A 27785-nucleotide genomic window follows, 5' to 3' on the forward strand; every position below is an offset into this window, starting at 1 on the left:
TATTGTTTGCTAGGTTAGACAACTTAGAGGCCGTCCTCAAATGATGTCACTTTTTGAAGGGAGGAGAGTTCATGGAAGTGTTTTAATTTGTGACTTTGGGAAATACGGGGTGACAAGAAGCGAGACATCATATTTTTTTAATGAGAATATGTATGTGAAAAATAGCGTGACATGTGATGTGGGGATAAAGCGAATGTGGCACATTATCACAAAAGTGAGAGGGGGTCAAAAAGTGGAAAAAAAGTGTGACATCATTTATTTACAGTCAATTAGTTTGTACAAGGAAGTAAAATGAAATAGCTAAAATCTGAGTGCAATATCCAGCGGTTCTATTCTTCTGCGTTACTCTTGTACTTCATTTCGTACTCGGATATTTACTAATGACAACAAAAAATGATTTCATGATAGTTATGGACTGACTGTCACATGAAACAATTTGATTGATAATGATTGCTTATTACTAATTATTGGAAAAAATTGGAAGTTTTGTACTTTATTCCCACGTTTATAAATATTGTAACGGATTCGGTTAACGGATTCGGTGCGACTTCCACTTTCTTGAAATGAAGACACAGTTCTTGATAAAAACACAGGAAATTTATTTACACTATGTACAGGAGAAACCGTTAACAACTGCTAAATTATTCATCAGCAATTATCACACAACACCGTAAACTCAACGTTTACACACGTATTTACTTCCAAATACGAAAACAACACAGCGAAATGCCTCGCTATAAACAGAGCTAATACACACACTCAGTTCGAAATCTGAATCGAAACTAACTGTTTATCCATCGCTAACGGCTTAAATACACCGAAAAGAATTTTCTCAAATATTCCACACGCTTCTCGAAATGCGTTGACCGTTATCAAATTTTATCAGTGAACAAAAAGGGAATAGGGGTCGTATATTTTAGCCTTATGAAAAAGGGGTTGTATATTCATTACGGGAAACTATTTACAGGTTACGTTACTACAATAATTACTATTTACAGGATTTGTAACATTGCCCCCTTCCCAAGGACTGCACGTCCCGGGCAGTACAATCCCCAGAAAGGGTGCCAAACTTCATCACATGTTCACAAATATACACATTAATTAATAACTAACAGATACAGAAAATACAATAATAACAAGAAATATTACTAAACATTAAAAGCAAAAATTATCTACAACTTTTATGTTATCAACCATGGTTGTTTACGTAATACTCATGAACTATGGCCATAGTATGGGGCTAACCGATCATAATGTACAACCCTAGGTTTTGCATTAGGTGATTTCTGGATCCTCACTACGACGTCATTTAGTCGGTTAAGGACTTTGTAGGGTCCATCCCAATGCGACTGCAATTTGGGTGACAGACCTTTCCGTCGGATGGGATTCCATAACCAAACCTTGTCGCCTTCGTTGAATTCATGTCCAGTAGACCTTGTGTCGTATCGGGTCTTCATCTTCTCCGCCGCGATGTTGATTCGCTCTCGTGCGAAGTTATGAACGTCTTCCAACCGGGCCTGGAGATCCTGGATGTACTCCTCAGGCGATGAAGGCGCACCCGGAGGACGACCGAAGACGAGATCACAAGGTAGCCGAAGCTCTCGTCCGAAGAGCATCTGAGATGGGGCATATCCGGTAGTCTCGTGGACAGCACTGCGGTAGGCCAGCAGGAACAAAGGTAGCTTCTTGTCCCAATCCTGTTGATTTCTGGATACCATAAGTGAGAGATTATTCAGGATTGTGCGGTTAAATCTCTCCACCATGCCGTCCGATTGTGGGTGTAGTGGTGTTGTCCTAGTTTTCTCAATTCCGAGAATTTGACATAGGCCCTTAAACACAGCAGAGATGAAATTCCTCCCTTGATCGGAATGAATCTGCAAAGGTGTTCCGTATCTCGAGATCCAATGTTGGACTAGAGTCTCTGCTACGGTGGTAGCCTCTTGATCTGGAATGGGATATGCTTCCGGCCATTTGGTGAAGTAGTCGATGGAAACAAGAATGTATTTGTTCCCATCAGCAGTTCTTGGTAGAGGACCCAGGATGTCGATCCCAATTCGTTCGAAAGGAGCTCCAACGTTGTACAGATGTAGCTTCCCTCTGCTTCTCTTCTTCGGTCCTTTACGAGCAGCACAGGCGTCACAAGAATGGCACCACTTCTCCACGTCATCCTTCGCCTTGCTCCAGAAGAAGCGCTCCCGAACTTTATTGAGAGTTTTCAAGACACCAAAATGTCCTCCAGTCGCACTACTATGTATTTCTTTCAGAACATCTGAAATCCTGGATCGAGGAAGTAGTAACTGCCACCTAGATGTCTTGCCGTCGTCAGATTCCCATTTCCGGTGTAGCACGCCGTTCCGTAAATGGAGTGAGTTCCATAAAGCCCAGTATCTTTTTGTTGCAGGACTGAAGATGGAAACATCCTGCCAGCTAGGGCGTCGACTGTCACTTTCCATGAACTCTAAAATTGGTTTTATGTCGGGGTCTTCAAGTTGATCTTTTCGAACTTGGTCATCACTCCATGGATCAGGTTCTGATGATGTTGGAGTCACTGTCACCTGATAGGCGGTAGGGCTAGTCGTTCCATACTGTTTCTCGATTCGGGAACAATAGTGGCAGTTCTCAGGACAGGGTCTCCTTGATAAAGCGTCAGCATTACCGTGAGATAACCCTTTTCGATACTTGATCTCCATGTCATATTCCTGGAGCCGCTGTATCCATCTGGCTATCTGGCCTTCTGGATTCTTGAAGTTCAAAAGCCAAGTTAACGAGGCATGATCTGTCCGAAGCAGAAATTTTCGGCCGTAGAGGTAATGATGGAAGTGTTCTACAGCTTTTACTATGGCCAGTAACTCCTTTCTGGTGACGCAGTAATTTCGCTCCGACTTTGATAAGCATTTGCTCCAGTAAGCGATGACATGTTCATTTCCGTCAATTTCTTGGGATAAAACAGCTCCAATTCCCTCGTTGCTCGCATCAGTGTCCAGGATGAAGGATTTTTCAGGCTGAGGATAGGCGAGGATAGGCGTTGATGTTAAAGAGTCCTTCAGTCGTAGAAATGCATCTTCGCATTCTTTGGACCATTCAAACTTTTGCTTGCTCTCCGTCAGCTTATGCAAAGGTCGTGCAATGTTGGAAAAACCCTTCACAAACTTCCTGTAGTACGTGCAGAGCCCCAGGAAACTTCGCAACTGATGGATGTTTTCGGGACGACTCCAACTCCTGATCGCAGATACCTTCTCTGGATCGGTTTGCACACCCTCAGAAGAGATGATGTGACCAAGGTAGTTCACTTCCCGGCGGAACAAATTACATTTGGACGGGCTTAACTTCAGATTGGCTTCCTTAAGCTTTTGCAGCACCTTCCTAAGATTTGCCAGATGTTCTTCGAAGCTGCGTCCCACGATGATGATATCGTCTAAGTAGACCAGACAGGATTCGTAAGAAAGTCCTCTTAACACTGTCTCCATAAGACGCTCGAACGTAGCTGGTGCATTGCAGAGGCCGAAGGGCATCACTTTAAACTGCCATAAGCCTTGTCCAGTTGTAAAAGCTGTCTTTTCTCGGTCATCAGGGTGTATCTCAACCTGCCAGTAGCCGCTCTTCAAGTCCAGGGTCGAAAACCACTTGTGTCCGGAAAGAGTGTCCAAGGTGTCGTCTATCCGTGGAAGAGGGTAGCTGTCTTTCTTGGTGATTTCATTCAGCCGTCGGTAATCGACACAAAATCTGGTGGAGCCATCTTTCTTTCGGACCAAGACGATGGGAGAGGCCCAAGGACTGGATGACGGTTCGATTACATCATTCTCCTTCATCTCTTTCAGGAGGGTCTCAACCTCTTCCTTCTTGGCGAACGGTAGTCGTCTTGGATGCTGTTTAATAGGGGGGTGTTCTCCAGTGTAGATCCTATGCTGCGTTAAATTCGTCCGGCCCACATCCTCCGATGTAGATGAAAACAGATGCTTGAAGTCGTCCACCAATTGTTCCGCAGCAGTTCTTTGATCCTTCGATAAGGGTGCACTCCCAATTAACTTCGATGTCAAGGACTCAGAAGACACAGTCTCGGGGGAATTGATTCTTCTAATGATGCAGTTTACGGGAGTACAAGTTGCTAACACTTCGCCTTTCCGGATATTCCTTGGCCTTTCACTCACGTTGGCGACTCTCACAGGAATTACATCCTTGGAAAGGTCCACAAGCGTAGATGCCACCAGCACTCCTTTTGGGTTATTGCTTAAGTTGGGGTATTCAATGAGTCCAAATCTAAAACTATTGCTTTCTTCAATGGAGCCGGGTATTAATGATTCTGACCTTGAGGGAATTGATAAATCTGTTTGGGCAATTATTGGATGAGCGGATTTTACATCACTTTCTGCGGGAAAGACTGCTATGTCTTCTCTCGTCGAGTGCAGCTCGTTAGTCTTGAAATCGAGGTTGAAGTCATACTTCTTTAAAAAGTCCAATCCGAGAATGAAGGGGTCTATGATAGCAGCAACGAATGCGGTATGATGATAAATGGCATTTCCAAACACAATTTCTAAGTTCACTTTACCTTCAATCTCGATCTTGTCACCTGTCACAGTTTGGAGGGTAACGCAGGGCGGCGTCCACAGAATGTTGAGTCCAAATTGACGAGCCACATCTGTTCTAATGATCGTAACATTGGCTCCAGTGTCAATAATCAGTTCGCAGGGAAACCCGTTTACATATGCGTAAACAAACAGTCCATTACTGCCGCCACTCGTCGATGAAATCTGGAAAACTTTAAGATGGGGCTCATTCCAATTTGGCGACCTCCGCCCCGCGAGATTGCCATGGTTTAGTTTTCCTGGACCTGCGAGGGAGAGGTGCTCTTCCCTCTGGTTTCTTGGCGAGCTTCACAGTTTCTTCGCAAATGACCCTCGCCGCCACATTTCCAACACTTAAGTGATTGTCCATTTTGGTCCTTGGGAGCCGAAGTCCTTTTGAGGATTCCTGCAATTTCTTTTATTTGCTTTTCCAGTTCAGCAAAGCGTGACGAAACCGGATCAGGCTCATCAGTTTTGACGCCGCGGATCGAATGGCGATCCTTGCGGGTTGCTTGCTGGGCGGCCTCCAACTTCATCGCATACACAACAGCAGAATTCAGGTCTTTGACATCCGCCATCCGTAGAGCTTTCTGGATTTCCGGATCTCGAACCCCGTCGATGTAGTAGTTGAGTGCCAGGTTGTCCCGAACATCCGCAGGACAGTCGCAAAAAGCAAGATGAGACAGTCTTTCGATGTCCGCCGCGAGCTCTTGCAGGGTTTCTCCGGTTCTCTGGAAACGGGACTTCAACTGGAGTCGGCTGAAATCTTTCTGGCACTTCTCACCGAAGCGAAGCTCCAACGCAGATGTGAGGGCGGCGAAATCCAGGCGCTGGCCGTCCGGAAGGTTCTGAAGAATGTCCGCTGCGTCACCTCTCAGGGATGCTGCAAGATGGCAGGCCTTGGTAGCAGAGTCCCATCCGTTCGCTTCCGCCACTATCATGAACTGAGTTTTGTAAACCTGCCACGAAGTTTTCCCATCAAATGTGGCAAGTTTAATGGACGGTCGAGCAACCGATGTGGGAGCGCCAAACTGTACAGAGCTGCTTTCCGCGGTCGCCAATCTCCTTTCCAGGTCTTTAAAGATGTCTTCTTTAAGTTGATGAAATTTTCTATCTTCTTCTTCCAGTTTATTTTCTACAGCATTGCATCGGCCTTCCACGGAACTTAATTTTTCTTCAAATTTCTCTTCGATAGCATCAACTCGATGCTCTATCTCATTAAATTTATTTTCCATCACAGTCTTTACCGAAGTAAGATCGTTTTTAATTTCCTCTTGGTTAGAAACTAGGTCATTTTTCAGCACCGTTAAATCACTTTTCAATTGGTTTTGATTAGCCGCCATATCATTTTTTAATTGTTCTTGATTAGCTGCCATATCATTTTTTAATTGTTCTTGATTAGCTGCCATATCATTTTTTAATTGTTCTTGATTAGCTGTAAAACTTGCAGTCAAGTCACTTTTTAATTGTTCTTGATTGGCTGTAAAACTTGCAGTCAAGTCACTTTTTAATTGTTCTTGATTAGCCGCCATATCACTCTTCACAGAGGTGATTGCGTCAAGAAGTTGTTTTAATTGTTCATCCATTGCGCGAGTAATCACCATAAAAATAAAGTCCTAATTCAAAAAAGTCTTTATGAAAAAATGTCCAAAGTCACACTTACTCCAAGAAAGTCCAGAAGAAGCCCCACGTTGGGCGCCAATTGTAACGGATTCGGTGCGACTTCCACTTTCTTGAAATGAAGACACAGTTCTTGATAAAAACACAGGAAATTTATTTACACTATGTACAGGAGAAACCGTTAACAACTGCTAAATTATTCATCAGCAATTATCACACAACACCGTAAACTCAACGTTTACACACGTATTTACTTCCAAATACGAAAACAACACAGCGAAATGCCTCGCTATAAACAGAGCTAATACACACACTCAGTTCGAAATCTGAATCGAAACTAACTGTTTATCCATCGCTAACGGCTTAAATACACCGAAAAGAATTTTCTCAAATATTCCACACGCTTCTCGAAATGCGTTGACCGTTATCAAATTTTATCAGTGAACAAAAAGGGAATAGGGGTCGTATATTTTAGCCTTATGAAAAAGGGGTTGTATATTCATTACGGGAAACTATTTACAGGTTACGTTACTACAATAATTACTATTTACAGGATTTGTAACAATATAATTGTGCTAATTTTCTTTTTAGGTTTGATCTGAATCACATGCTTTGATAAAGACGATTGTTCTTCAAGGACATGAAACGAAAATAAAACAACTGAAAAATGAATGTAATGTGCTTAGAAACCACATTACCATCTTTTCACCTATTGAAGCAATTCAGATTTATTTCCACTCATCGTAAACTTTCCAAATCTCTGGATGAAGAACGATGAGAAGATGAGAAAAATAATGTCAGTTTTCTATTGTACAGTAACTTTTAAAGAATGTGAATGAGACCGCAAAAGATTAGCAAAAAATGTGGGAAAGGAACTGACGATTCGGTTACGGAACAATAGGTTCAGCTCACCTTTCTCTCCTTTAAGGTCAACTGTGTTGTAATTTCTTTGCGTAATCTAAAAAATCTGTGTACCTTTCCTCTATTTGTTTTTTTTTTTTTACATCACACCATTGCTGAAATTCATTCATTAGGATTATTGAGTTTTGAATGAAATATTGCAGAAATTTATATTTATTTCATTTTTGGCATTTGCAGTAATTTTCTAGTCATCGTAACGTTTTTACTCAAGAGAAATGAATTTGTTTGAAAATTTTGTCTTAAAGGAAATTTTCAAGTTCAGTCACGGTATGGCTGTTGAAGTCTGAGTGCTGAAAAGCTTCTGTCGATTTTCTTCATAACGAAAGTTGAAATTCAATGCTATTCAGAAACATCTCTTGATTATTATTGCTGCACACTATTTATTTCATACTAAGTTATTTAGCATTTTTCAATCTACCAGTGTTCCTAAAAGAATAAAATTACATTCCATCAGTTTTGTTCCGTATTTCGGAATGAAGCTTAGATCTTGACATTGAAGTTTTTGAACTCTTCATACATTTCACCCGATAATGTGTTCCTAGAACTAAATGAGTTATTCAAAATTGGACAAAATGGCTATATCGCCAACGGCAAATGGTTCTGCCAACAGACCTATGACATTGGCTCCGCCTTCAATGGGCAGGCCTAGAAAGTACAGTTTACCTGTCATCTACCCAAGACCATCCTTATCAGTTTATGCCGCCAATGCTGAAACCACGAAAGATTCCATTCTACGCCGCAGGAAATTCAGCCAAGTTGGACAAGTTGTTGGCCACCGTCTGTCGACCACGATAGGTTGGCGAAGTCCAGTGTCCCAACAAGATGTTGTCAACCAAGCCAAAAGTCTTTGTGGGAGATACTTGAGATCAAAGCTGCGGTCCTGTTCCGCAGTTCACAAAAAACTGGGACTTCAAAGGCTCAAGAGCGTGAGCAATCTTGCCTGTAGCTCGAATACTGCGGAAATTGCAAACGAGTTGAGGTAAGTGTTAAATATTACGCATCCAAATCTATTTTTACTACAAACTGTTGAAAATGAATTTCCATGTTTCATCAAGAACCGAGTAAAGAAATTACGCTGAGAGGCGCCGTTTACGAAGAAATTGAAGCCGGAAGTTGCCCCTCTGTATCCCAAGATCCTTAGCTTCTTGATAAATATCTTGAGATACATTTTCATTCAAAACATTCCATTACTGAATCTCAATTGGTAGTTAATTTAAACTTCGATATTGTTGCAAGTTTAGGAAGCACGTTTTTGAAATTGCATTGAAACACGAATTAAAATGCGGACCAATCCGGCAGCTACATTATTAGGTCCCTTCGTGAGATTGGTGAAAACTATTCTCGTGAAGCAACCATGTTATCAAAACCCCACTCATCATTACACCACTGTATCCCATGATTCCAGCTTCAAGTTCATCTCCTTTTCACCATAAACGGGGCCTCTCTTGGTAAATTTCTTTACTCTATGATCAAGAATTTGTGTGAATCCACGCGGTAAAATATTCGAAATGTCACTGATTACTTCCGGGTAATATAACGTTCCGAGATTTCAAAGCACGTTACACCAGTTTTGAGAACAAAGTTTTTTCGCTAAAAAGGTTTCCTGAATCGCAACAAGTTTCAGAAATGTCGATTTTACATTGTTAGTCCGGTCAATTTAGACAATGGAAATAACAAAAATTCCGGGAAAGCTAAATTTTTGTAGAGACCTTGGGTTTAGCGTTACAAATAAAGTGCCAAAAGTCCCCGTCGATCCCATGTGCGCTTAAAAAGTTATTCGGGGTCAAAGGTCAAAATTTTAGGTTTTTTGGATTTTTCTCAAAAACGGTAAGTTTTATCGAAAAGTACCTCAGACCAAAGTTGTAGATCTCAAAATTCTCTATGAAAATGGTCCTTATGATTTTTATCTCCAAGACCAAACCATTTCCCACATATTGCGTACTCTCAAAAGACAGCCAGTCACTTATAGAATCGCATGGCCTTGAATAACATCTGACTATTCTAGTCCGTGTGGCGTCGTTCACATACCCAGGGGTGCCCAAACCACTAAGGGCATGGGCGCACCCCTGGGTATCGCGGAGCCCCCCCCCCCTCAAAAGCAAGAACCCCCTCAAAAAACTGAGAAATATACCCCTCAAAACAATCCCCCTAAAAATTTCGATGGCGCAGTCTGGGCCAGGACCCCTTCTAGGTGGGCTGACGTACATGCTTCTTTTAGAGTTAAACGTGCAATTCGAGTGAATAAACGTATTTATTACAAAGCGTCTACTGTTTGTGCTGATCAATATTTAAGAAAAATGTCACAATTTTGCTTTATTTGCAACAAACTTTTGACTGAAGGTGAAACTGTTGTGCTGGGCAGTCGTGGAATGCCAACTTTAATCGATGCAAGTGTCGGGAGAAGTTATAAGAATGCTGATTATTTAAGAAGTCAAAAGTGCGTTACAATTCGCGTGGATTGCAGAAAATCATACACCCGGAAAAGTTCAATCTCTGCAACAACGTGAGGATTTAATTCCAAGGCCAAGTACTTCAAAAGTAAGTCCTCCTCGTACTGTAGCGCGATTAAGTGAATTTGAATCTAGCTTTTGTTTTCAAAAACACTGCTTATTTTGTGGCTGTGAAGAAAAAAGCGCAGAATTATCGCAGAAATATTCATAAAGCAGCGACTAAATCATACTCAACATTAAAACGTGCAAGGGCAGCTCTTGGTACACCTCCGAACGATCTTTAGCTAATTTTAAAAGGGATTCTTTGAATGCAAGTGTAGAAATTTTAAGAATTTTTCTGCAATAATTCTGCATTTTGTTCTTCTCAACCTCTTCATCCGCTTCCTCGCCACAACATAAGCAGTGTTTTTTACAACAAAAGCTGGATTCATATTCACTTAATACCGCTCAGTACGAGGTGGACTTACTTTTGAAGTACTGGATATGTTTTTTAGGGTGGATTGAAAAAAATCAAAATCTGATAAACGCTAAGTAATAACCCGGAAAAGTTGCCTTTTGTAGAGATATTTGGTTATGCAAAAGGATTTCGACCGCAAAAAATATCTTGAGGTGTCGCTCCGCCTTGAAGTTGATCATAAATGCATAAAAACTGGAAAAAGTTACAATAATTTCATCAAGTATCAAAATTTGATAAATTTGATGTTATCGCTCTTAAGAGCAGGCTTTTTGTGTAGATTACACATTGCATAAGATCATTTTAATAATAAACTATTTTAAAGTTCCACACATGCGTTGAATCTTGAATTTGACCAATATAGTGTTAGAATTGATTAACACAGTGTTGCTCCGTACCGAGAGAAAAAACATTAGAAGTTATTATTTGTAAAAGTTTGCTTTCATATTAATTAATTCTTACATATATACGGAAAAAAAGAGCAATAAAAGCATTTCTTATTTAGTAAAAAAAATGTTAATTCACCACTTAACCCATAACTTAGGCTCAAAATGTCAAATTTACCTGTGATAGAGAACAAAGGTTAAGTATAAAAATTTTAAAATATAAATGTGGCTTGCAGCAACCCTTACATAAGTCACCCTTTAAAACAAAAGACGTTGCTAAAGAAACTAATGGGTTTTTAGCCCTCAAACTGTAACCACATTGATTACAATAAAACATAAGTTTGGCGTGCGAGTTGAACTATTTTGCTTCTCATAATTTTCAGTCTTGATTGAAATTGTGGCTTGATGGTATTGTGGCTTAATATTTCTAGATTCTAATCTGAATCGAATAAATCCATCCCTTTTGATTAGACAACAAACTGTACCTGACACTTCTTTCTCTTATTTTACCTATCGTCTCGCTGCTTTAGCATGACATGTGAGGTTTTGAAAGCCATAGTACTCAGTAGGTACGCCATCAAGCGATTTCTTTCAAAGTTTTATCGAAAGTCCCATTTTTGAAAGAGGGAGCTGCCGAGTTTTACCAGTTCTGCTTATCAATGAGCTCATAGTATTCTCTCAGCTTCAAAATTGAAATCTGGAATTATAAATGTTCTTTGCCCATCTTCGAACTGGTTGTCGTAATCCGTCTCGAAACAAGTTCTCTGATAGTCATCCGTAATACTTAGTGTTATATTTTTTAGATTCTCAAAGTAATCAGTTTGCAGAACAAGAGCTGATGATCCAAACATAATACGATGACAAGTTTGGAAAATTCGATTGTACAGCGAAAATTTACAATTCCAGATTTCAACTTTAAGTTCTTTGATAAGCAGAAGTGGGAAAACTCAGATCATCTTTTTAAAAGAGGAATATCAGATAAAACTTTATATGAAATGGTGCTTGATTGCGTAACTATTGAATTATATGATTTCCAATACCTCACGTTATGCTAAAGCAGTGAGACGACGCGCAAAATTAGATGAAGAAGCGTCAACCACAGTTTGTTGTCGAACCAAGAGAGATGGATTTTAGAATCTAGAAATCTTAACTACAATATATCACTAAGGCCAAACATTGTCAGGAGTCAAGATAATAATGCGACTCGCCAGCCAAACTATGTTTTATTGTATGAAATGTGGTTACAGTTTGAGAGCTCAAAAAACATTTAAAGAGGGGGGGTTGTTTAGAGGGGTATTTTTCTCAGTTTTGGGAGAAAGCTCTTGTTTTTGAGGGGGGGGGACTCCACGATACCCAGGGGTGCGCCCATGCCCTTAGTGGGTTGGGCACCCCTGGGTATGTGAACGACGTCACACGGACTAGAATAGCCAGATGTTATTCAAGGCCATGCGATTCTGTAAGTAACTGGCTGTCTTTTGAGAGTACGCAATATCTGGGAAATGGTTTGGTCTTGGAGATAAAAATCAGGACCAATTTTATAGAGAATTTTGAGATAACTTTGGTCTGAGGTACTTTTCGATAAAACTTATCGTTTTTGAGAAAAATCCAAAAAACCTAAAATTTTGACCTTTGACCCCGAATAACTTTTTTAGCGCACATGGGATCGACGGGGACTTTTGGCACTTTATTTGTAATGCTAAACCCAAGGTCTCTACAAAAATTTAGCTTTCCCGGAATTTTTGTTATTTGATCACTATTTTTATGTCTAAATTGACCGGGCTATGTAGTGAAAAACATTTTTATCAAGCAGTCTAAAATTGTATTAGACTACTTTTTTAGTTTAGGCCTCTCCGGACTGGCTGAGCTCCAATGCAGTCTCCGGATATTGTAGCTTTCAAGGAACTACTTGCAATTCCGTCTTAGATTGGGCAGTAGTTGCTTTAGGAACTTTCCCGGGACATCAGGAAGGCACCTAGCTACTACTATATACATATACAAGTTTCCGTTGAAAGCTTTTGTCGGATGTCTTTTCATCCTAAGCTCATTACTTTTTCCATTGAAAAAGGCGTTCCCTGTAACGCCGAAACACGTGTCTGCTGTAATTCTCAAATTTGTGCTTTTTTTAACGTTGTTTTTTTTTACTTTATGACTGGTTTTGTTTGGAAAAGTTTCTGATTCTTTTCGAAAAGATTATAGGTTAATTTCAGGAATATTACTACGTTCGGGAAACTTTCCTGGATTTTACCACATTTGTTACTGGCAGAAGTTAGGCACATTAGCTATCCATTAATTTCCAGGAACGTTTCGAGGTTTTTTTTTTACAGTGTAGCAAACTTCAGCTAGAATCGTCTTACTGGTGACAAGTTTTACCAATTTAATGGTGCTTATACAAATATTATCACCAATAAGGTTGAAGCTAAATTTCGCTAGCTTTAAACAAATTCTTGGTAAAACATAGAATTTTGTTTTTAACAATGTAGTTCTGGAAGGACTGCTTGTTATTACTTTCTTCAATATATTTGTTTCCTCCAACAGATTACTCACGAACGAGCTCGAGAACTCCCACCCCAAATTGTTCCAAAGTGTAGCTTCGAACGTCGGTTTGCATAGTCTGCCCTCCGAGGCTGCTGTCCATAATGTATTCGCCGCCGTGGCAGAGGAAATATTTCGTGGTGATGTGACGTGGGGGCGCATTGTGGCCCTTTTCGCAATGACGGGGGCCCTAGCCATGGACTGTGTAAAAGGGGGTCACCCAGAGTATGTTCTTGGACTTGTACAGAGGATGGGCATCTTTGTGGAGAATGATGTGGCACCATGGATATGCCAGCAAGGAGGATGGGTAAGTTGCATTCAGAGAATTTCTATTTGTCAAATGATTTTAACACATGGAGGATACAAAGGAGGGGCGGTGGGGGCGATCGCCCCCTCTTCAAGCCGAAATGCAGGGACTTTCTTTAGGCATATTTTCGATACAAAAGTTCAAAAACGCAATTTTACATAATCCTCGATGGTGTTAAGAGAAAGGAAGCTCTTTTCCGGAATTCTGCCGCAATGGATGTCTTGAAAACGAAATCGGTGCCCATCTTTTATTGCTCTAGAGAAGGGACCGGAACTTTCTACAGGATTTTTTTTCGAAATTTAAGTTCCAAAACTTCAATTTTAGACGATTTTAGATGGCATTAGAGATAGATTTATGGGCTTTCCCTGAATATTTTTCGAAGAAACACAACTATGCAAGTGATGTGGTTCAGTACACTCCTCCGAAAATTTTTCGAAATTTAGGTTCCACAGAATGAAGAGTAAAAAATAATCGCCCCCTCCTTAAAATTTTCTGGATCCGCTCTTAAGGACGCATTTCATTTGAAAAGCAAAATTATTTGCTAATTTCTTCAAGGTTGGTATTTACTCATGAACCTGAAACTGAATTAAGTTCTTCTTATATAGTAAGGACTTACTCATGCGCGTAAAAGTTTTTCATCTTCGCAACGTACTTAGTTTTACTCATTTTTCAAATTACTTCATTCGAATTTAGGACGGTCAATTTTGAACATAATCCCATGAAAGCTCTGCAATAAAAAGGGAGAGGAAATGTAACAAGCATTAGTTGATTATTAGAAATAAAATTTAATAAAATACAAAAGTCTATGTACAGGGTGTTCAGTTTTAACCTGCAAGACCTTTATTTTCGCAACCGTTAGTCCTAGATGTATACTTCTAGTTGCAAAAATGTTCAAGATCAGATGCAGGGTTAAGATATTGAAAGTTTGAAGTAAAAATAAAAAAGAGTAAAAATACACAATTTAACTTTTTATACGGACCCCAAGTCCCCTAACTTATATTTAAGGAAATAATCTCCATTAAAAAATAGTTCCAACGCAAAAAGTTTGAAATTAGTACGACCAGTATTCACCGAGAAATGAAACGCAGAGTTTTGTGACTTACACCACTTTTCACTCGCCGTCAATAGCACCTTTGAGGGAAAATATAGTGGTTTAACAAGTGTTTAAAATTACATGTGTGCACAGTGTGATTTTTCAAATTATTCGTTTTTTGTAGAGTGTTTTTGCGTATCACGGCATAACATTTTCATTTATTTTTGAATAGCAATGAAAAATATAAATACCTTGTTTTTCTTACTTTGACGACCTGTCATTCTTCTAAAAGAGCGATAAGTTCCAATCTCATCTCCTATATGGTCCCTTAAATCTTAAAACTGGAATGTCTCCTTGAGCTTTGGTCGCACAAATGTCAAGTTTTTTTTGTGTTAGTACTATCTTTAAATGGAGATTATTTCTCTAAATATTAGTTAGGGGACCTAGGGCCCGTATAAAAAGTTAAATTTCGTATTTTTTGACTCATTTTTATTTTTGCTTCAAACTCTCAATATCTTAACCCTGCATCTGGTTTTGAACATTTATGCAATTGGAAGTATAAATCTAGGACTAACGGTTCTGAAAATAAAGGTCTTGCAGGTTAAAACAGAACACCCTATATATAGCTCGTTATAGGTTTTGTCGCCATTTGTGTCAAATTGATTAAGTGTCGGTACTACTAGACAGCGACATGTTTTGAACAGAAAGTATTTTTATGTCTGTCCAAATGTTCTTCTCTGAATTCCATCAAATGTAACGAGTTCTTTCTCAATTACAATTATTTTATTTTACTTTAAATGTTTCTCATCGTTAATCGTTTTTCGAGTTTATTATATACTATTAGTGTATCGTAAACCCTTAAAAGAAATCTAAGGAGAAAATTTTTTTAATGCTAAGGAGATGCATTAAACAGACAAAATAGGTTTAAATGAGACTTTTCAGAATTATAACTAACTTAACCACGCAGCAATTGGTATCTCTCTGGTAGCCCCTAATGTCGATGGTTCGCCTTACTTCAGGGTGCTTCTTTTTCATTTGAATTCCTTACTTGGATACTCATATTCTCTAAACTTTCGGCCATGTAAATCTTACTTCATTGGTTCTACCTGATTGTTTCTTAATTCTAAACAGGTCTCAAGTAAAAATTATTTGGAGTAAATTTTTAATTATATTTGCTTCTGTTGACTTTTTGTAGTTTTATTAAACAACTTTCAACTAATAGATGTGCATCCATTACATTATTTCTGTTACCTAGGAAATAAAGCGTGACTGAGTCGCTAAAAGTTTTATCCAGGAGATACGTTTATTTATTTATTTATTTTTTTGTGTTGATTTCTATAAATGGATTGTCATTTATGATCTTTATGAAATGAAAATGTGTTTCTTAAAATCTTAATGTATTATACCTCTGTTTACAATATAAAAAGTTGAGTTGAGATGGTGCTTGAATTCCAATTTTGAAAAAAATGGACACATGACCTTTTATTTCACAGGTACAGATTTATAAAACAAAGTAAACCTTAAGTAGTTTTTTACTGAAGTTAGAAGTTTTCACCAAATTTAAATGAATGAAATAATGAGTATTTCCAGATTTAGTAACAAATAGAAATTTCAAAAATATCTCGAGGCAGTCGAATATTAGAATAGTGTCACTAATAAGAAGAAAAAAAAGGCTCTTCCTTGGTAAATATTCCGCTGAAAACAGATTAAGAACGAAGTTGTGATGTCACGTTCTTATTAAGTAAATATTAATCAATTTCGCCTGAAGAGATGAACTACATGTTAATACATTTTTACATTTACCACCTTCCCAAAGTTCACGCAAAAGACTTATAATTTTTCGCCTCTCGTTAACTTGCTGTCCTAAAAATACTCCGGAAATGCAATTAACTACTTTCCTAGCGGCATTAATTTAACGGATTATTGCTTCAGTTCTTCCGCTTTCCAATATTATGGTTACAAAAAGGAACTTCAAAGTAAATGAGTTTTAAGATTGCAAGGTTTTTCCAGATATCTGTTCTTTAAAAAAAAAAGCTTTTTTGGTGCTTTTATTTGTTTATTTTATGTTATCAAAACCTATTGAGGCAATACCTCAAATGATTTTTACTATTTTATTTATTTTGCTTTCTTTATTTTAATGAAATTTTAATTGCTGAACATGTGATGTAAGTCACCTTGATTTATATTAAAGCCACTATCGGTATCTGCACGACTTTGCCCGAAATAGAAAATTAAAAGGTCATTTGGTTCGCCTGTATATTTACAAATAATGGATGATGAATTTCTCGCCAATATGGCTATGTTCATTTGCTCGCCTACGTTACGGTTCCACGTTATGACAATTTGGTAATTTACTCTTCCACGTTATGATAATTTGCTGGGTAAAATGTTTTTAAAATTGGAGTAGGAAAAGAACAAAATTGAATTTTTGAAAAATCGCTTCGAGGTGCACACTAGGGTGGGCCGAAAAAACTTTTTTTGGAAATCTGTTTTTGGATAGTGCGGAAAAGTTGCTACATGGGCCCGTTATTACTCATAAAATATTTCGCTAAACTTGTTTAATATTTAGCCGGCGCTATTTGACCTTGAAAAACTGAAAAAAGGCAAAAATGCACTTTTTCCAAAAAAAAAAGAAAATGGAGGGGGGGAGGGGGGTTAAAAATAACAGTTTGAAGTTAGTTTCAGCAAACATTAGAAGTATCTGTCAGTGAATTAGTTGAAATCCTCAAAGACTTTTATACATTTCGTAGAATATTTAGCTACGCTCTAGGGCTGGGCGATACATCGCAAAACACCGGTGTCAAGCAATCATCGCCACGCCGGTGTTTATATTTGCTGTTCTTCCGATACACCGCGATTCCCGGTGAAACGCGATGTATCACGATACATCGTGATGCGCCGCGATGTTTCCAACGGCATCAGAACGTCTGAGCGAACCACGATGCTTGCGAAAGACCGCGTTCGTTGAAACACCGCGATGCGTCGGAAGGAAGAACGGCTTCATAATGATTCGGCGAGATTGCGCTCGCTCGGGGCCTTCGCGATTCTCCCCGGCTCGCTTATACATCGCGATGCGTCGGAAGAACGATACATCGCGGATGACTCGGCGAGACTACTCGCTGATACACCGCGATGCGTCACGATGCATCGGAACACAGCCATCTTAACACAAGGCCTGCGCGCTCATTCAACATGGCCGCCAGTGAAGGCGGTTTGTTTACATTTCAAAATAGCTCTACCGTGAATAAAAATTTAGATTTTTTTATAATCCATTAAAAAAAAACAGTTAATTTTTACATGAAATACTCCGATACATCTCTAAATTAAAAATTTATATCGTTCGAGTTTTAATATCGACACAAATAGTTCTTAAATAGTAAACTAAATTAAAGTTCATGCATGACACATTACATATTATATTCGTAATAAATATATAGATAATGAATAAAAATGAAAATTTTAATGGGTAAAAAGAAAATACACTTCAACTTCAAATCATAATGCAAAAGAAAGTACGAAATAAATTTTGCTTAATGTAAATTGTAAAATGATTAAGACAGACGGGGAAGATAAACGGGAAGTGCATATTTCTTATTCATAAACTAATAAATATTTTGCATTTTTCACACGAATGATTTACAGTAGTATTGATTTCCTTTGACAAAAATACAGACAAATGAAAAAAAAAAAAATAAGATGGAATAAAATAAACCAATATTTAGCCATATTTCTAACTGTTACAAACAAAAGAAACAGTATACATTTTTGAGAGAAAAATCACTCCAATACCCAATAATAATTACAAAACATCTGAACAATTGAAACAAACTAAACAATTGGTATAAAGGACAATACTGATGCATATATTTCAGAGTAAAAAATATAATTAGATTTATCATGAGTTATCTGTGAGATTTTTTTTTTTTTTTTTTTGGAGAAGTTATTTAACAGTATGTTATAAATCGTTTGCATAATATTTCTCAAAATCAAGAAAATGGTGTGAGAGCTAAGCTTGTAATGGTCATGTACCACATTTCTAATGCATGGCTCGCTAATAGTTGTTAAAAGCTTTAATTCATTTTCATTTGCTATGAATTCCTCAAAAAAAAAAAATTCTACAACATTTTAAAATACATTTATACAAATAGAAGTTGCGTTTAAAAGAAAAAGTTGGTGTTTTTCAAAAGTCACGATTTCATGTATCTATTAAACTGCACTCTTCAGAGAATTCATATTAAAAAGCTCCTTGAAATTTTAGTTACAAAAAATAATCATTTACCAAAGTGAGGGCAAAAAGCTTCGTCATTAAAATCGAAAGTAATAAATGTGTATTACATGAAAAAAACATAAATAAAAATGTGTACCTTTCAATAATAGAGTACAGTACCTTACAGAAATAGAAAGTGCTTTAAAAGTTAAAACAGTTGCTCTTTTTAATGAACCGCGATCTAATGTATATATTAAACAGCACTCTTCAGCCAATTCATGTTAAAAAGTTCCTTGAAACAATAGTTACAAAAAATAATCATTACACAAATTGAGGGCAAAAAATCTTCGTCATTAAAATCGAAAGTGATAAAAATATGTAGCATGAAAAAACATACATAAAAATTCGTCCCTTACAAGTAAAAAATCCATAAAATATTATTTAACAAGTACAGTAAAACTCCTCTAATACGGACACTAACAAGACAAAATTTTTTGTTCGCAATAGAGGGGTGTCCGCATGACAGAGGTTTAATACCTTTTAATTATACCTTAGAATCGAGGAATTAAATACTGTCCACATAGGAGGGGTATCCGTTAGGAGGGATTTTACTGTATTTATTTTTATTATCAATTCTGCTTAAAAATAACCATTGGTAACCACACTTACCTTCTTAACATTTTTTAATCCAACAATAGTAGCTTCAAACATATTCGGAGATGTTAAACATTTGATACGTTAAATTTTCACCACCAAAGTATCCCAACGGCTTATAATGTGAACTTGACGAAACGCACAGTCAAATACAAAGAGCAAAAAAGAAAACATCATTTCAAGTCTCCATAAAGACAGTTGATAACGTATTCACACATTTGGAATAAATATTACTTTGCTATTTGATACTAAAGTTGTAAGATGAAATACAATATTGCATCCGCAATGAGCAGCTACTTGAAGTCCACAACACTGTTTGAACTAAAGGGGTTTTCCCGCTCAAAGCCTCCTTGAGGTCACGTGACATCGATTGCGCAATACAGCGCGTAGGCCTGATATATAGAAGGCTGTGATCGGAAGAACTGCCTTCGGAGATACATCGCGGATGACTCGGCGAGACTACTCGCTGATACACCGCGATGCATCACGATGCGTCGGAAGAACTGCCTTTGAGAATACATCGCGGCTTATGATGACTCGGCGACTGAAGTCGAAGCATCGCTTCTCGCAGCCAATGGCGAAGCATCATGATATTATGTCGATGGCAGGGCCGTAGACAGGGTGGGGACCGTCGGGACAAATACCCCCCGAAATTCTAGGACACAAACTTTTTAGTCCTTCCCTTTTTTTAGTTTTTCCTTCTCCACTCAAAAGAAAAAAGAAAAGAAACAACCAAGACTCTAAATCCTCTAATCAAAACGTTTCCCCTTCACCTTGACCTTGCTACTTTTTTCTTTCAGTCAGACCCCTTCTCCGACTCCCCCCCCCCCCCCGCACAAAATATGCGCAGTGGGCTAGGGTCATTGTTTGAAATGGGGAATGTCTTCCAAAATATGAAATTAAAATGAATCTTCTGTGTTTTTATGTGACTCATGCTTTTGCAGGCCTTGCGCCTTACCCCACCCCCTCCCCCTTCGTGGACACCCTTGATTTAATGAAAAGGAAATACATCGAAATATCGCGATGTATCGGAATATCGCGATGTTTACTGGCGATGTATCGCGATGTTAAAATCTGCAACATCGCCCAGCACTACTACGCTCCTTTAAGACTGACACATGGGAAAAATGAAAAAAAAAAAAATAAATAAATAAATAAATAAAAGTAGTTTCAAAGTAAGTAAATACTGAAATGTTACGCAATACGTTATTTAGAAAAAAACAGTGAGAATTCAATAAATTTTTTGCGACATTTGTACGCCAATTTTAAAAAATGCACACTCAAATAAAAAATAGTTACATAAGATGCTAATTTTTCAATCTTCGGTTCCAATTGTTTCTCCAGGATAATAAACGGCGCTCAACTGCTTCTATTATTCCTAAGATTATTTTATAACTATTTTATATATGTTTGACAAATAGAGCCCTTGAGTATTAAAAAAAATGTGAATCCTCTGAAGTCTTGGACATTTCGAATGTCATTGTATTATTATCTTTGTTTTGCTATACAACACGACTGTTATGTAGAAACGCGCGAAAAAGAAAGTAACGAGAGCAAGCACAAGTAGTCTTCTATTTGGACCTGGTAGAGATCTGTCTTCTCCCGATGCTTTATTTCTTCAAACATATGAGGACATTATCAGATGTTATCAAATCACTAAGATGCAAATAAAGGGAGAAGGAAGTAAGCAACCATCTTCTGCAAGTGTGGCCGCTGTAGTTGCAAAAAAAGTTATTGATATTTGGGGACGTGCTTCCCTTCCCCTTGTTTCGATAAGAAGAGTGATTGGCATGATTTTATCTCATTATTCTAAATATAATAGCGCAACAAAAAATGCTAAGAATATAAAGACGCAACTTTTACAATCAAAGCGAGGCAAATTTAAAGCAGAGGCTACGACTTTGTTTGACGTTTGTGCCTGCAAATGCGCAGATTTATATTCGTGTAATTGCAGAAAAAAAAAGCAAAAGTCCCTGATAGAGAAAAACAATTTCTTATTGATCAAAGGACAGTAAGAAAAATGGCTACTGGAAAAGTGGATAAGGTAACAAATAATGCATATTTCGCTCATCCTGAACAGCTACTGTTGACAATGTTGTTTGACTCAAGAAAATACATTCGGGAATTAGCTGTTAGGGGCATTCTGAACTCTAGAAATATGAAGACGAAGAGCTCGGATGGTGTACGATTTTTTAAGCGTCCTAAACTCAATTTTGAAACCGTTGGTTATGTTGATTTAGTTCATTGGGCAAACTGTGTTGCAACAGAGTCACCTCTTACAATGCATCTAAAAGACCAACAATTGAAAGAAATGTGCAAAGAACAGCCAACAGTGTTCACTTTCGAGAAATTTCCCTGTCACACGGAAGCTGTGAAACGTTGTGTGAAACTAATAACCGAAGCTGCAATATAAGTTCGTGGTGAAACTGCACAAGATGGATACATTCGTGCCAAACTTCAAGCTAGGAAAGAACTTCCATCATTCGATAACAAGGGACAATATTATTCCAAAAAATAATATTCATTATGCATGAGGTATTATAAATCAAATTTGAAGATTTCTTTTTCAAAATTTTATTATTTTTATATGTAATTCTAGAAAATGTATGATATTATTGCGTGATAATAATTACTATGATTAATAGTGCTATTTAATTAATTAGTCTATGATTTCATTTTAAAAAATAATTTTCAAAATGGGTTTTAAAGAAATTCAATATTTTTGCATTTTTATCCAATTTTTGATGTCGGAAAGGAGCGGTTAAATGCTCATTAAAATCAATGAAACATTTTATGGGCTCGAAATGGCTCATTATATAGCATTTTCGGTGCATTCCAGCAAAATATTTGGAATTCAGTTTTTTTTTTTAAAATTTCGACAAAACTTCATTTTTCTCATTTTTTTCGGTTTTTTAGTGTCAAATAGCGCCGGCTAGATATTTTTTAATATCCAAGAAATTTTTTGTGAGTGCTAACTAGCTCACCACGCAACTTTTGCGCGCTATCCAAAAATTGATTTCGAAAAAAAAATATTTTCGGCTTATTTCGGCCCACCTTAGTGCACACCCCTATGCTACAAACTAATTCTGTGCCAAATTTCGTGAAAATCGGCCGAACGATTTAGGCGCTATGCGCATCACAGAGATCCGGACAGAGATCCAGACAGAGATACTTTCAGCTTTATTATTAGTACAGATAGAGAAGATACTACTTTTTCAAACCCTTTGCGGTGCACATTGAATTTAAATCGAAGGAATTATTTTTAGTTATTCGTTAAATGAACTTTTAAAAAGACCAGGAGAATCACTGCACTATGGTCTTCCCATGTACAAGTTTTTGTGAAAGACACGCTAAACAATTTGTTTTTTGTTTGAAAAATCAGTTTTTTGAGTAGTAACGTGATTTTGTTTTAAAATTTTCATTTGACATAAGTCTCATCTTTAAAAAAAAATACATTTCATCAATATTTTTCTAACCATCACAAGCATTTTCCGCTTATTAAAAACGGTCCATTGTTTTAAAACTTTTATGAGCTTTAGACCAATATACTGAAGCAACCTCTGTGTCATCTGCGTTTACTAGATCTTTCTCATTTTCGTTGTTTCTTCTTATTTAGTACTCCGTTTCTTTCCTTCTAATCCGACATTGGAAAATTTTTGTGATGAACATTATATATTAAATATCCTCTGTCACTCTCAGCTGTAGGGGGTAGTAGAGAGCTAGGGGTGGAAAGGATAGTCATTGAAAAAGATCATGCAAACGAGGTGTAAACAATTTGATTGCATGTTTATTTCCAATTTCAAATTCTAAAATCGAATTGCCTTACTTACAAGCATCTACGTGGTTTACACACACACAAAAAAAAAAAAAAAAAATGCTGCATACCTGTGCCATCTATGATAAAAAAGTTCATTAATAATCTAGTCTATATATTTTTAACAGAACGGAACTCATCTAGGGGCATTAAATCTAAAATAAGGGGGGACACAAGACAGGTCCGCTCCAAGCCTGTTCGGCGCCGTCGTGCAAATGTCTTTTGAGCACATTCATGAAGTAACGTTAGAGCAAAATATAGATAACACCTGGGTTGAAGTTCTGTAGACAAATGTAAAAAGAAGGGGAAAAAACGCGTTTGGCATTTAATTTATCAAAAAAAAAGAAAAACAGTCAGTATTTTTAAATTTTGGTCAACGTTTTTGCTTCACATCTCGAAATCATTTCAAGTAAGGGGGGGGGAGGCGATCGAGATTGACTTTTGAAATCTGACTTTTTCTCTTGGAAACCTTGCATTGAGCTGCTGTTAAAAAAGAGATGACCAGTTTCAGTTAATCAAAGCGTTTTACGCCAGCAATTAAAAAAAAAAATGTTTGAATCTAATTGAAATAATTATTGCTTATTTTAGCCTAATAACTAAAAAAGAAAATTGAAACGGCTATTATGCAGCCTAAATTTCCAATATTTGATATATTGTCCAGAAAAAGCAAGTTGTCTATCTCCGGACTTCGTATTAAGCAATATTTATTTTGTTTCTGAAGTAAATGTTTCAAAATGTAGAAACTTGTGAAAAATCCACTTTACCGAGATAGTGGAGTTTTTCAGGTATGCCTGCTCGGAAAAAAAAAAAAAACGAACGTGTTTTTTTGGGCTGGGCCCGGTCTGACGAACCTTAGCCTTGATATGCTAATGCATTTTTGGAAAAAGAACATATTTTAATTATCAAAGTTAACGCCGCTATAAATATCTAATTTATGAATAATTCAAATTTTTATGCCTGTCAAAACATGACAACAGAGTACTGAATATATTTCTAAATTGAAGTAGATAATATTCCCCCTTAAAATCTGAAACTGAAATCCACATTTCAGGTAAAATCAAAAATTCTAAAATACAGAGCCGTTACAAAAGGCATTGCATTGAATATCTAAAACATATATGAAGTCTTTCCAAAGCTTTTCTTTTTTTTTTAATTTAATACACACAGTTAAATGAAAAAAAAAGGATTGAGGATAAAAAGGGGGAGGATAACCGGGTAATTATGGTGAAGTCGTTACATTTTGGCAGTAAAAAGTTAACCTAAATTATTGTCTACAATAAATAAATATTACGCACATCTAAATAGCATGCAAATGTGCTTGCTGTATTTTTTTTATGTATTATAACACGAGACGGTGGAATTACCACAAATTAAAAATCACAAAATGACTTTTATTGCACAAATTATAATACAAGATGTTTCTCCGCAAGAACCAAAATGAGAAATGGAAAAATTTTTGAGACTTATAGGCCACATTGAGATGGAAAATGCTGATGCATGCATAATTAAAATCACTTGTTTTCAGTGTACGAGAATGGGATTTTAGAGCTCCAAAAACGCAATTTCAGGTAATTTTCGAACGCAGTTTCAAGCGATGTTGTTAGGTATTCGGGGGCTTTCCCTTTTAATTTTGCAAAATTGAAGATCGAGCGGACGAAATTTGAAATGCTCCGTAATGCTTTTGGTGGGGGGGGGGAGGGTCAGATTCGGAGGAGTAGCATTTTGAAGACTTCCTCAATTTTAGACGAACTGGAAAAAAGATGATGTGGGAAAAAGAAAATAAATAGAATGGGGAGGGGGAGGGGAGTAGCAGATCAATTAGTTGTAACTATTGAAACTTTTTTATTCAAAGATTTCTTTTTTAAAAAAAATTAGTTTTACCCCAACATCATAAGTTTTACCCCATACCCCACCAGAGCTCGGCGCCTTTTGACTCTGGCGCCCTCGTGCGACGCACGACCTTGCATATAGGGACGGCGCGGTCTTGTAAGGGAGCTCCTTTGTATCACAGAAAATAAAATTTGGTCTCATTACTGCCACGTGTTAGTGGGGAATGGCATGGAGGTAAAAATTTATTGTGTGACATGACTCCTTGTCCTTCTGAAACGAACTTAAACACAATATCAAAAAATTAAATACACTTAAACAATTAGTACTTGAGACACTTGTGAAAGGAATAATAAATAAGTATATACTTTTAATTAAACAAGTTATTAAGCAACATAAACAGCCCACAAGGTGTGTGACATGCCACGGGGGTGAGAATTTACATGTTGTGAACCAAAAATTTACTAAAATAAAAATTATTATTAAAAAATTGTTGGCAGGTTTAAATAGATATATTTTTTGATGAAATTAAAAATCATCGTTAAATGAATTGTGTCTTAAAGTTTTTACTGCAAAAGGCGTGTGACAGAAAAGTTACTTTTTGAAAAATGACCCTTATATTAACTTTCGAAAACTTTAAAAAGTGTTTTTAGAGTAAAGCTGTAGATCAGCAGTCGCCAGCCGCCAAACGGCAAACATTTCACTGAAAATGGCTACCAAAAGATCAAACCACAGTCGCCAGAAGTGGCGACCTTGTCTGATGGCAAAGACTTTTTTTTTTTCATCGTTCATTTTAGATGGAATGTTTTCATTTAAAGTAACAAAATCAACTTTTCGTGACATCTTTTTACGTCCATTCGTATTTAAAAATGGTCCGTTTTTACTTTAGTAAATAGTTCGTGTTCACCTTTGCGACCTTTTATCCCTTCTTAATTCTCTGAAAAATATCGTGTCGGGTGAAATATCTTAGTTGTATGCTTACATCTTTATGCTAAAAAATATTTGAATTGAAATTTTGCTTGTTTTTATAGAGTTTCATCTTCGCGTCTGTTGTTCTTGTTAATAGTAAATATGATTTACTTTTTGCTCTGTGTATATACATTTTCAAAAATGGCTACCACAAGTTTAAAAGCTGCTACCTTTTTTTGTGACTTTAGTAACCAGTAGCTATTCGATTCGAAATTCTTAGTTTACAGATTTTTTTTAGAGCACACTATCTATGTTTCGTGAAGGCAAATAAACTTCATTTTTCACTGAAAAATATGCAAATAATTTGCCGAAGAACTATTTTCGGACTGTCATCTTTGATATACTATTTATTGTGAAGAACTTTCTTTGGCTATCATCTTAATCAATCATTGCTAAAAGTTCGGGACCGATCTAAGCCTTCACGCCTTCTTGCTTCGCTAGCTCTGTAATCTATGGAGTGTCAGTCGGGCGGTTAGGTAAATGATGCATTATGAGAAGAAATTCCGCAAATTCGCGAGCGCATTACTGAAAAATGAAGGATGTTTTTGAATTTGAGCGTCAAATTAAGGGTTCGTTGAAAAACAACGGAAAATTACAGAGAACTCGGATATTTTAACTTTGTACTCGCGAATTAAGAAAAAATGAAGTAGTTTGTAATTTTCTAGATTTTAATTCAGTAAACAGTGCCCAATTAAAAAATATAAAAACTTTCGTGACAGAAAATAATATTCATCATTTGCTCATTGAAAATTTCATTCACTGTAGCATTGCATAAAAAAAAATCGGAACGTTTTCAGACTACTCATCATGATGAGAGTAGGGAATTATGGGATACCATTCACATTTCTGTATATTGGTATTATTGATTTTTGGACAAATCTCCTAATTATCACGAACTCATGCCGTAACTATCTGTAATTGTCACTTTCAAAAAAAAAAGAAAAAGAAAAAAAGTTTTTGCATATTTTACTGCCATGAAAAAACTTATTTAATAATAATTTAAAAAAAGGGGGGTAAATGGAGGGTAATATCGAATAATCGAGGAAATACGGAATAATAGATTATTGACTTTGAAATGGTATTAGTTGAACACTGGAAAACTTCAAGCGTTCGATTGCTTTTGTAGTTATGGTGTTTCTTGTCCTATTTATTTTACATCTCTCTGAGTTGCTCCTTTTACCCTTTTTTTTTTTCATGGGAGTAAGTTCTTGTAAAAAAAGGTCTAATTTTTTTTGCCTCTGTTTGACTTATACTTTTTTGGAGTTAATAGTGGATGGGTAGGAAAACATTTATTGACTTAGACCAGTGGTTCCCAAAGTGGTCCAAAGGGCCCTTTCAGGGGTCCACGCGGTCTCCAAGGGGTCTATGTTAACGACAAAAACAATGGAGGTTCAACGACTATTTCAAACACACGGGACCAAGTTTCATCTCTCTATAGCTCAATAATTTAAAAAGTTATAAGTGGTTTTCGGTCACGCACACTAAATTGACCTAAAGCAAAAACTAAACTTTAATGAAAGTTTAGAATATCTTGGGTCAAACTTAACCCCCTGATTCGCTCCATTTTGAAACGTTCAAACGTAAATATTACACTACTTTACTGATTTTAAAACTAGCCCTTGGTATGGGATCCACGAGAAACAGAAAAAATCGACAAGGGACCCATGTGGTAAAAAAGTTTGAGAACTCTGACTTAGACGTATCAGCAGGGATGTTCCCGCAGGGAACACCCCCATTTAGGGTTGAGAATATACATACGCGGTATACTCTCAAACATTTTTTAGACATTTAGCGTATACCCTTAAACTTCAAAAATGTTCATATTATGACATGTTATGTATATGATCGCATACACATATTGGGCGTAATGCATTACTGAGAGTATACCCTCAGAAAAATTGATGGGAACATCACTGCATCAGGGCCAACCACATCTAGACTCTTGAAAGAACAGGGTTACGACGGAGATTGCGGAATGTCTGGTAATACCTGACACGTTCATGGTGGAAAATGATCTTTAAACTGATAGACAAAACATTGTCAGCTAAA

General features: G+C 37.0%; 1 protein-coding gene across 2 annotated transcripts in view; it reads left to right on the forward strand.

The window, feature by feature from the left end:
• The window catches only part of LOC129227277 (bcl-2-related ovarian killer protein-like), a 231172-nt gene that overhangs the window by 93222 nt on the left and 110165 nt on the right, over nt 1-27785 (forward strand). Inside the window, exons 1-2 of one of the 2 annotated variants that reach the window (XM_054861800.1) lie at nt 6780-8082; nt 12929-13232. The exons of the other annotated variant lie outside the window; for it this stretch is intronic. Coding sequence (XP_054717775.1) covers nt 7652-8082; nt 12929-13232 — 735 coding nt within the window. The 5' untranslated portion in view covers nt 6780-7651. Of the gene's footprint in view, nt 1-6779; nt 8083-12928; nt 13233-27785 lie in introns of those variants that run through there. 2 annotated transcript variants of the gene reach the window in all.

The sequence above is a fragment of the Uloborus diversus genome, chromosome 8 (genome assembly GCF_026930045.1).
Source record: "Uloborus diversus isolate 005 chromosome 8, Udiv.v.3.1, whole genome shotgun sequence".
Taxonomy (NCBI): Eukaryota; Metazoa; Arthropoda; class Arachnida; order Araneae; family Uloboridae; genus Uloborus; species Uloborus diversus.